The sequence below is a fragment of the Molossus molossus genome, unplaced genomic scaffold (genome assembly GCF_014108415.1).
Source record: "Molossus molossus isolate mMolMol1 unplaced genomic scaffold, mMolMol1.p scaffold_m16_p_8, whole genome shotgun sequence".
NCBI classification, from domain to species: Eukaryota; Metazoa; Chordata; class Mammalia; order Chiroptera; family Molossidae; genus Molossus; species Molossus molossus.
Window position 1 is genome coordinate 44686289 of NW_023425402.1, and position 12156 is coordinate 44698444.

Below are 12156 nucleotides of genomic sequence, written 5' to 3' on the forward strand. Positions count from 1 at the left end.
GGCAGACTAAGGACTACTTCCAAAATTCCTCTCCTCTACAAAGGAAATGAGAATACTGCAAAAAAAGAATTTTTTTCAAAATCACCTTTCTCAGAATTCTAAAACTTAGCAAAATACTTGCAATAATCTGGAGTGTGGACTCAAGAAATTTAGCTAAATCTTGGTAAGACAGTGAGCTTTGTGATACTGCAGTTTTTTCACTTTATATCCTCCTCTCCCTTCCTCCCCAGTAGTCTGAAAAACCATCAACCATGCAATCACAGTGGTAATGAACAACTGCAGCCAGTGGAGGAGACAGCAATTGTGGAGCAAAATTATTATTTTTTTAAACTGTCATTATTTGACCTGTAAGGCAAGTTCCCTAGAATCGGTACCTACTAGCAGGGCTTGTCTTTAATTGACCTACTGAAAGCTTGCCCAATGTGAACAGCCTCTTCTTTAGGGGCATTTATTAAAAACAATCATCAGTAACTATATCACACTAAAGCTGACTGAAACAATAATAATGGATGGAGGAAACAGATCAAAGAAACTTAAAAGAATAGTTAGGAAAAGAGATGTTATGACTGAATATTTATAATCCACTGAAATGTACATGTAAAAGCCCTAATTTCCAGTGTGGCTACATTTGGAGATGGGGCCTCTAAGAAAATAATCAAAGATAAATAAAATAATAAAATAAGGCCCTGATCTGATGGAATTAGTGTCTTTCTAAGAAGAAACATCAAAAATAGCTCACACTTTCCCATCCCACCTCTATACACACACACACACACACACACACGTACGTGTGAAAGGCCATGTGAGGACATAACAAGAAGGCAGCCATGTACAAGCCAGGAAGCGAGTCCTCAACAAATGTACATAGAGGGGGGTCTGAAAATTTTCAACATATTCCTTTAAATATAAAAGGGCACACTAAACAAACCAAGGGGTGGGGGTAGAGAAACAAACCCTGAGGAAGGAGAAGAATCAGATTTTAAGAGTTGCCACATTATATTATTTAAATTTCCAGTTTTCAACAACAAAAATTATGAAAGAAACAAAAAAAAAAAATGTAAATATGGTTCATATGCAGGAAAAAAAGTAGCCAAGAGAAACTGTCCCTAAGGAAACCAAGATGCTGAACTAAGAGTTTAAAGGAGCTAAATATGACCAAAATACTAAAAGAAATAATATCTAAAAAACTAAAAAGAATTATGAGTATAAAGTCTCATGAAATCAATAGTACTAATGAAAACAGAAATTAAAGATAAAATGAGATTATCCAACCTGAGGAATAGAAAAAAAAGAATGAATAAAAATAAATAAGAGCATTAATAGGCTACGAAACACCATCCATCATACCAAGATAGAGTCCAAGGAGAAAAGAACTATCTGAAGAAATAACAGCCAGGGAGGAGTAGGGAGAAGCAGAAATAAAAGTACAGAAGTTTTGTCTTTGATTAAAGTTAAGTTGTGATTAGTTTAAAATAGATTGTTATAATTATATGATGTTATATGGAAATCTAACGATAACCACTGAGCAAAAACCTATAGTAGATACACAAAAAATAAAGAGAAGGAAATAAAAGCATACTACTACCAAAAAAAAAATTAAATCCCCAAGGAAGACAGGAACAAAGGAACTATAAAATACTCAGAAAAAAACTAATAAATTGCCAATAATACCCCCTTCCCATCAATCATTACTTCAAATGTAAATAGATAAGATTCCCCGATCACAAAGTGGCTGAATGGATAAAGAAACAAGATCTAACTCCTTTTATCTTTAAGCACACATAGGTTGAAAGTATAGAAAAAGAGGTAATAAAAAGAGGAGAGCAGGGGTTGCTATATTTTTATGAGACAAAATAGGCTTTAAGTCAAAGACAGTCACAAGAGACAAAGAGGCTATTATACAATGATAAAGGGGTCAATACATCAATAAGATATAACAACTGTAAAGATATAGGCAAACAATACACTGAATCTAAATATATAACAGAACTTTTAGCAAAACTAAAGGCAGAAATAGACATCAATATACAATAGTAATAATGGAGGGCTTCAACATCCCACATTCAAGTATGGATGGATCATCCAGATGGGAAAATCAATACAAGAACAGCAGACTTGACCAACACTATAGACCCAATGGCCTCAACAAACATGCAAAACATTCCATCCAACAGAAGCAAATAGATATTCATCTTAAGTGCACAGGAAACATTCTACAGAATAGATCATATGTTAGGGCTCCATAAGTTTCAACAATTTAAAAAGATGAAATCATACCAGGTATCTTCTCCTACTACAAAGATTTTTAAAAACCTAGAATAACAGGACTAAAATTGAAAAATTCAGGAATGTGGGATTAATCAACACAGTCCGAAACAGCAAGTCAAAAAAGAAACAAAGAGAAAGCAAAAAATATCTTTAAGACATATGAAAATGGCAGCACAACATACCAAAACTAATAGTATTAAGCAAAAAAAGTTCTAACAAGAAAGTTTATACTGATAAATGCCTTAACAAAAAAGAATTCAAAAGAACAACCTTAAGGTTTTTACCCAGCAAAGAACAAGAAAAAGAACAAAGGAAGCCATTAGTTAGAAGAATAAAGGAAATAATTAAATTACAGCAGAAATCAATGAACTAGATAATAAAAAAAAAAAATGAAAAGATCAACAAAATTAAGAGTTGATTGTTTGAAAAGATAAACAAAATGAACAAACCCTTAAGTAGACTAAGAAAAAAAAAGAGAGGACTCGAATAAAATTATAAATGAAAGAAGAGAAATTACAACTGATATCACAGAAATGAATTGCATTCATATGATAATGAATTGCACAATCTAGAACAAATGAATAAATTCCTCCAAATGTACAATATACCCTGCCTGAATCATGAAGAAATAGAAGATCAGAACAAACCAATAACAGAGTAAAAAGACTGAATCAGTAATCAAAAATCTCCCCCAAAAAACTAGAAGGCATCATGAGTGAATTCCACCACACATTTAAAGAAAAATTAACACTGACCCTTCTCAAACTCATCCAAAAAACTGAAGAGGAAGGAACACTCCCAAACTCATTTTATGTGATTAGCATTATCCTGATAGCAAAGGCAGACACAATACTACAAGAAAATTATATAACAATATCCCTGATAAACATACAAAAATCCCCAACAAAATATTAGTAATCCAAGTTCAACAGCATATAAAAATATCATACACCATGATCAAGTGCGATTTATGTCTGGGATGCAAAGATGGTTCAACACAGGCAAATAAATAAATATGATATACCACTTTAACTGAATAAAGGATAAAAAAATCATATGATCACCTCAATTGATGCAGAAAACAGATATGAAAAAATTCAACATCATTCATGATCAAAACTCTCAACAAAATTATGTATAAAAGGAATGTACCTCAACACAATCAAGGCCATATATGAAAGGCCCACAGCTAACTTAATACCCAACAGTAAAAATATGAAAGCTGATCACCCTAAAATCAGGAAGATCTATCTATTCACCACACTCTGAAAGTCCTGGTCAGGGCAATTAGGCAAAACAGCATCCAAATTGGAAAGAAAAAAGATGAACTGTCTCAGTTTGCAGATGACAAGACCTTATATATAGAAACCCTAAAGATTCCACCAAAAACCTATTAGAAGTAATAAACAAATTCAGTTAAGTTGAGGAATACAAACCAAGAAAAAAAATTAATTGCTTTTCTATGCCCAATGAACTATCCCTAAAAGTAAGAAAAAAATCCCATTTACAATTACATCAATATAAAACACAGAAATAAATTTAGTCAAGGAGATGAACAATCTGTACATGCCGGAAACTACAAAACTTGGAGAAGAATTATAGAAAAAGACATAAATAAATGGAAAGATATACTATGTTCATGAACTGGAAGAACTGATATTGTTAAAATGTCCATTTTACCCAAAGCAATCTACAGATTCATTAAATCCTATCAAAGTTCCAATGGCGTTTTTCACAGGAAAAAAGCAATCCTCAAATTGATATAGAATTACAAAAAACCCTAAATAGCCCAAGCAATCTTGAGAAAAAACAAAATTGGAGGCATGGCACTACGATTTTAAACTCTATTACAAAGATATAGTAATCAAAAACAGTCACGTATTAGTATAAGAACAGACGCATAGACCAGTGAAACAGAATACAGAACCCAGAAATAAACCTTCATATATAGAGTCAACTAATTTTTGACAAAGACATCAAAAATACCAAATGGGGCCCTGGCCAGTTTGGCTCAGCGGTTAGAGCGTCGACCTGCGGTCCCGAGAGACCCGGGTTCGGTTCCCGCTAAGGGCACGTACCTCGGTTGCAGTTTGTCCCCGGCCCTGGTTGGTCGTGCGGGTGGCAGCCACTCGATGTGTCCCTTCACATCGATGTTTCTCTCTCTCTCTGTTCCTCTCTCTCCCTCCCGCTCCATCTGAACAAAAAATGGAAAAATGTCCTCGGGTGAGGGAAAAAAAAACAAAAAAAAACAAATGGGGAGAGGACAGTCCCCAATTTTTAGGAAAACTGAATATCTGCATGCAAGAGAATGAAAATGAACCCACATCTTATACCATATACAAAAATCAATTCAAAATGGACTAAAGACTTTAAGGTAAGACATGAAACCATAAAATTCCTAGAAGAAAACAGGGGGAAAGCTCCCAAACATAGATCTTGGCAACAATTTTTCAAATATGACACCCAAAACACATATAACAAAAGCAAAAATAAACAAGTGGGATTACTTGAAACTAAAAAGCTTCTGTACAGCAAAAGGAAACAATCAACAGAATGAAAAGACAGCCTTTGAAATGGGAGAAAATATCTGCAAACCATATCTGATAAGGGATTAATATCCAAAATATATAAGAACTCGTATAATTCAAGAGCAAAAAAACAAGTTATCTCAATTTTAAAATGGACAAAAGACTTGAATAGCTATTTCTACAAAGAACACATACAAAATGGCCAACAAGGTATATGAAAAGGTGTTCAATGTCACTAGTATATAATCATCAGGGAAATGAATATCAAAACCACAATGAGATGTCACCTTACACCTGTTAAGATGGTTGTTATCAAAAAACAAAAATGTTGATGAGGATGTGGAGAGATTGCTTGTGCACTGTTGGGCATTAAATTGGTGCAGCTACTATGGAAAACAATATAAAGGTTCCTCAAAAAGTTAAAAATGGAAATACTGCCCTTGCTGGTTTGACTCTGGTTAGAGCATTAGCCTACAGATGTAAGGGCACATGCCTTGGTTGCGGTTCTATCCCCAGGACTGGTTGGGTCCTGCAGGAGGCAACCAGTCAATGTCTCTGTCTCTCTCTCCCTCCCTTCCCCACCCCTTCATCTGAAAATCAATGGAAAAATATCCTCGGGTGAGGATTAAAAAAAATAGAAATACCCTATAATACAGCAATCCTACTTTTGGGTATTTAGCCCCAGGAATTGAAATCAGAATCTTGAAGACATACCTGCACTTTAGACATCTTATCTCAGGGGAAAAACAAGCAAGAAAGAATTTTTGTAGACTACTGGTCAAAACTACACTTCCTGTTGTCAGTTCCTCATCTCAATCATAAAAGTAGTTGTTTATGAAACTTTAAATCTAATCTCAACCATCAAATATAGTTCTTATACAGTTCATTTTCACATAGGTAATGAAAACTTGCTTTTTCCACTCCTTTACTGTTAGTAATCATCCCCATTGCTAATTCTAAATAAAGCCTCAGTTGATGACATGTTTCAATTAAGAAGAGAAATTAAGATTCATGTTGATTTTATCATTACTCAATTATATCTTAAAGCTCTAAAATACCGTAACTCTTATTAATACCTTTTATCACCACAGCTTCATCAGTATAGAGGTAGTCCAAAATAACTTTCAGTATGTCAGAATGTATTGGCATTTCCAGAGGTGCATAACTGGAAGCCTAAATAAAATAAGATAAAATAAAACAATTTTAAACTACAAAATACTACTAAATTCTGATTGAGATTGGTACCAAAAATTTTGAAGAGGAATCACATCAAATGCAAAAGACTATAACATATATAAAACGCAAAGCTAAAATGAGATAGTTTTACTTTTAAATGCCTTATAGCATGAAAAAAGATAAGAAAAATTGAGAAAAAAGAAACACATTTCCAAATCTAGGGAAATTTTTATTTAAGTGGCTTTTCTGCAATAATTTTCATTTCTAAGTGTTGCTATTTTCCAGCAGGCTTAAGCATATAGTACAAAAACAAAAAAACAAAAAAAAAAAAACTGAGTTAAAATATCAGGTTCCATTTTTATTTTCTTCGGTATATAATATCCCCAAAATCTAAAGAAGTGTTGTTACTAGCCTAGGTGGTTTCTTAAATCTTACCTCGATCCATGAGCTATTCAGCATACTATGAAAATATTCTGAAAGAAAAAAAATGCATAAGAATAGTGAAACAATACTAAAACAAATTAACAACTAAGAAAAGGTGTACCTACCAAGTCTGGCACAAAGAACACATTTATGACAAGGAAATTCCTTTCCATCCACTGACTTCATGGTCACATCACAGAGAAATGAACTGCAAGAAAAATGTTTAATTAAAGCAAGATCCATTTATTAACATGTTTAGCAAATAAGAAAATTCATTCTAGAATTTGGCTTAGCTTTTGACTTTCTCTTCATTAAAGGCAGCAGAGAATAAACAACTTGAGAGTATACAAGTATACACTTTAAGGAAGATAATAAAGGCCTTACAATAAAGATAGTATTTTAAAAGAACTGATTTCAGATAAATATTCAAAAAAGTATTTTTTCTAATTTTGCTTTTTCATTACAGGCTAATGGTTAATAATATAATGGTAAGTGACATCATAATTGAAGGTCTATAATTCACTTATTTGTACAATCAATACTGCACTAAGCATAATACAGATATCTCTAGTTTCTCTTTCTCTAAAAACTTTTTACCTATAAAGTATAAATACCTAAAATCAAAATATTTAATAACAAGTATATTTACTACTGAAAAGATTTACAAAGGAATCATCTTAAAGATGAAGAGGCATAATCAGTTCGGTGTTGTGGTTAACATCATTTCCTATAGATTAAAAAAACAATACAAAATTCGGGCAAGAAAAAAATTGTTTAATTCCTTTCTTAATAAAGTACAGTAATCAGAAAAATGAATTGTACCAATATCTATTAAACAGTTAATATTTGCCCTGGCCGGTTTTGTCCAGCGGTTAGAGCATCCGCCTGCAGTCCAGAGAGACCCGGGTTCGGTTCCCGCTAAAGGGCATGTACCTCGGTTGCAGTTTGTCCCCGGCCCTGGTTGGTCGTGCGGGTGGCAGCCACTCGATGTGTCCCTTTCACATCGATGTTTCCCTCTCTCTCTCTTCCTCTCTCTCCCTCCCACTCTGTCCGTACAAAAAATGGAAAAATGGCCCTGGCCGGTTTGGCTCAGCGGTTGGAGCGTCGGCCTGCGGTACAGAGAGACCCGGGTTCGGTTCCCGCTAAGGGCGCGTACCTCGGTTGCAGTTTGTCCCCGGCCCTGGTTGGTCGTGCGGGTGGCAGCCACTCGATGTGTCCCTTCACATCGATGTTTCTCTCTCTCTTCCTCTCTCTCCCTCTCACTCTATCTGAACAAAAAATGGAAAAATGTCCTCGGGTGAGGATAAAAAAAATAATAATAAAAAATAAAAATAAACAGTTAATATTTTATCCATTTGCTTCAACAACTCTTCAACATTTCCAAAAATGAAGAATACTAGCAAAGGTAGGAGTGTATCTACCTATGCATTTTCCTTCATATGTAAGAAGAGTTCTATTTCCACACTGAGGTCCCAAAATCTTGAGATAAAAATTTACCTTCATTTCCTAACTTACCATTTTTTCTGATTTAGCTTTGGTTTGTCAACAGTTTTCTTGGCAATAACATTAATTTTTTCATTTTCAAATCTGACTCCATCTAACCTATCAACAAAAATAGATAAAAGTTAACACTTGGTGTATATATTCACCTACCAAAACAAACAAGCAACAAAAATCCAACAAATCAGCTTACATCTGAACATAATTATAGAATTTATATCAACTAGAAAAATATCTCCCACTCTGTAGTAATGAAATAATCATACATTCTCCTTCAATTTTACTTAGAACTCAAAAGATACTAAATATCATTATTGATCCCCCCAAATAATAATTTTTAAAAATCAAGCTATGGCACAAAGCCCTTCATTGTTTTTAAATAGAAAATATACACTCCTCCTCTGCTCCCAGCCGACAACTAAGGTTACACTGCCATAGGCAACATAAATACCTTAAAAACTAGAGACTCTCAAAAGGTCTGGTTATTATAATATGACAAATACTGTATTAGCCGCTTTACATGTTACATGACAAAACTGCACTATAAGGTCAATATTATTCCTCTCATTTTGTATACTGAAAAACTAAAGTTCAAAGAAACTAAGAAATTTGCCCCAGCTAGTTATAGCAAAGCTAAGAGACATATGTGGGTCTTTCTAATTCCAAAGACAGTAAGTACTCTTTCCAACAACCACACTGCCTGTCACTCCAGATCTCTGTTACACGAATACCACAGAGAGCTCAAACCCAGTAATAGCCTTCCCATACTTGCATGTTTAATCTAGGGAGTCCCATAGAGAAAGCTTTAGCAGAAAATGGAGAAGAGAAAAAAAACATGTACCTCCTTGCAAAAAGGGGGATTGGAGGAGAAAGAGTAGAGCAGCAAAGGAAAAGATCATTTTTAAAAGGACATAATAAGATACAAGAATAGATATTAAGAAGGAGTCATACCTATTACTCAAATTACTGAAACCAAATTTCTTTGCAACATTTTGCAGCAGCATTACAGGATCCTCTTCCCCAACACGTTTTACTTTTTTGGAAGATTTGGGTTTGCTGTTCCGCTTTTCACTAACTGCATGTGCTTGATTACTTTTATAAACTTCAAATGCTGACTTCTGATAATCTTCATGGGAATTCATTTTATCCAAATGAGAATTCAGAGTGCCTTGATATTCGTCTGGTTTTTTGTTTAAGTTAATTCTTGGTTTGAAGCCATCAGTTAAAAAGTCACAAGTATCTGTGTATATAAATTGTAAAAGGTATTCAAACAAGTCAGGATGAACCTTCTCTACCACAAAGAGGGGGCATCCTGCAGAATCTTCGTCTTTCCGGTAAACATCTGTAAATTCTAAAGAAGCACCATCTGAAAGGAACAATTTCTGAAAAAAGTCAGAACGCAATGCCAAAATATATTTGTGAGCAGGAAAGATTCTGTTTCCAACTTGAAATGTCACATCATGGATACTGTCCATTTCATCTGTTTCCCTCAACAGTTTGCCAAACTCTTCAAGAAAAGATGATGAAGACACAGCTGGGATTTCATAAAGGCTAGAAATGAAACAAAATTCACTTGTACTTTCAAGAAAAAAAAAAGTTTAAAGCATCCCTAGCCAATTTCTTTTTTATTTACTAAACTTAGACAATTTTAAATTTGGGATTTCCTAAAATATATGAATACTATACAGTCTTAGCTACTGTATCACCCTTTAAATTTTTCTATTCCTTTTTCTGTTTTCTTCTCCTAAACTAAAATGATAAGAATTGAGTTTTCATTTGAAAGCACTGTTCTCTTTCTACAAAAAAATGCCAGAATATAAATTACAAAGGACTATTTCACAGAAATTTTTAAAATGATAAAAATTATAACTAAAAACAAGTACAGTCCTCAATCCTTTCCTTTTTCATGTCCATTTTATTTTACAAGTAAAAAAAAATAAATACATAAAGAACAGAGTAAATACTTCAGGTTCCAGATCCCAGAACAGGTCAGAAATTCAAGAAGATAACAAACACAACAACATACAATTGGTCTGTAACCCTGACTCTTTCAGTACTCAACGAATGCGATCATAACACCTTCCCAATCTACATTTTACCCTTCCAGATACGGGGATCAACCTCCTGGTTTGCCTGGGACAGGGAGGTTTCTCAGAAGATAAAACTTTCAGTGCTAAATACAGACAGACCTGGGCAAAACAGGACAGATGGTCAACCTTATTTCTAGAACTTCTTTCCTTTTCAATAGTACCCTTGATATTTACCTTAACCTGTCATCTACTAATGTGACTTAAAAATTTGTAGAGATTCACAATGCCCTACAGATGACTACACTACTTCATTTATCAATTATCATCATATTCAAGAGTCAGAAATTATTGCAAACTACATAACAAATACTTATACTATATTTCTCAGAATCTGAGAATATAAGAGTACATCATCACAAAGTACTAAAGATATAAATTTTGTGTGCCTATATGTAAACATATATGTATTCATCTTCAATGTTTTCAATAAATATCAGTTTACAAACTAAAGGAATACTCGTCATTTCCAATATAACAAATTCCACCTGTGAGTTATCCTGGTAACATGATTATATGTCTAAAATCTCTGTAAGACATGGCAACAGCTCTTCAATTAAATTTGGTCCAGGAGCTATGGAAAACAAACAAAAAAACCCAGTGATTATTTCTTCTAAACATGAAATGTAATATATACAAGAATACCTTGTTTTAGGATCTGACTGCAGAATTGCAAAGTTGCATCCATTTGGATCTGTGCTGACGCTAACAGCTCTATGGGTAAAAGTAAGTTTTTCAAGTCGAATTCTTTCATATACACTATTTATATCAGAGACATAAGACACATCTGATGAGGAATTATGAAGGTTTGATAAAATCTCTGCTAAAAAGAAAAAAATAAATTCCCATTAATCAAGGCTTTATTAAAATGATTTAGGAGTAATAAAATAGAAAACCAATTAGGAGAGTATGAAAATATCTTCTATATGCATTAAGTCCATTTGAAAGATTACATCCTCTTTCTCTTTAACCCAATTAGCACCCTATATATTGGTTGTACTATACACAAAATTTTGGTGGGTCAATTATCAATTAACCATGAATTTCTCCCTTTCAATAAAAGTCTTACACATTACAACCAAAGTTATCTTTCTAAAAAGCAAATCTAGTGTTAAACTGGCCTTTAAAATTCCCAGTTTGCATGTAAAATATATAAACTTGGCATTGTCATAATTGATTGCTTATTTGTTCCCTCCCTTCCTCCTCCCCCTTTCTTCCATTTGTTCGTAAATATCTGAGTGACCACACTATACTACTGTAATATAATACAGTGATCATTAGTCTGTCCATAGTGATACAGTAGTGAACAAGATAGGCATGTCCCTGCCTTCTCAGAGTACACTTCTAGCAGAAAAGACAAACATTAAACAATGATAATATCATTACAAGTCATATCAAGGCTATGAAAGAAAAGTATGAAATTTGAGTGCAAATGATTCTGCCTACAGTATGAAGAATGTTTAAAGTAAATAAAATAAAAGACTAAGAGATTATTTAGAAAACTAAGAGTCTAGGAAAAAAATAAATGATATAGACTGAGGTTATAGCAATGAAACTAAAAAAGTGAAAAGATTTCAGAAATACTTGAGACAAAGTAACAATATTGGTGACTAACTGGAAGTAGAGGGTGAGGAAATATGGGGTGTCAAAGATAACCATTTACTTAAATTGAAACAATGAAAAACAGATGTGGGTGTGTGAGTTCAGTTTTAGGCCACTAAATATAACTAAGACACAATCCTAAGGACTTCAACATTTATAAGTCTAAATGGCATTCTGGTTACTCTCTCAATTTCACTCTATTTCATTCTGGGAGGGGAGTGGGGAGGGGAGGTTACTAATCTTCCCAGCACTCAGTTATTCCAATTTCTATACTCTTAAAAAATGTATGTGCATATTAATATTTGTCTCCATGAACTATAAATATTTATATACATGTCTATGTCCCTACAAATTTATGAGTGTCTTAGAATAGGATCCCATTGTATACATTTGTGTATTATTAAAACCTAGCCCTATATCTGGCATATAGTTAATATACCTTAAATGTTTACAGAATTAACTAATTTATAAAGAAATAAAATAAACAAATAAATAATTATCCAAAAATCATTCCTTTGTAGCTTTATGATTTTGAAAAACATGTTTATAATTTTCTGAATAATTATAAATGT

The 12156-nt window shown here is 33.4% G+C and overlaps 1 protein-coding gene across 5 annotated transcripts in view; it reads right to left on the reverse strand.

Annotated features, from left to right (window-relative positions):
* Positions 1–12156, reverse strand: part of IBTK (inhibitor of Bruton tyrosine kinase) — an 85076-nt gene that overhangs the window by 44006 nt on the left and 28914 nt on the right. For 4 of the 5 annotated variants that reach the window (XM_036248269.1, XM_036248270.1, XM_036248273.1 and 1 more), the window contains 6 exons: positions 10628–10805; positions 8847–9446; positions 7911–7997; positions 6521–6603; positions 6408–6445; positions 5873–5969 (listed from right to left, as the gene is read on the reverse strand). In XM_036248269.1, coding sequence (XP_036104162.1) covers positions 5873–5969; positions 6408–6445; positions 6521–6603; positions 7911–7997; positions 8847–9446; positions 10628–10805 — 1083 coding nt within the window. The remainder of the gene's footprint in view (positions 1–5872; positions 5970–6407; positions 6446–6520; positions 6604–7910; positions 7998–8846; positions 9447–10627; positions 10806–12156) is intronic. The other variant, XM_036248271.1, reaches the window with a different exon arrangement.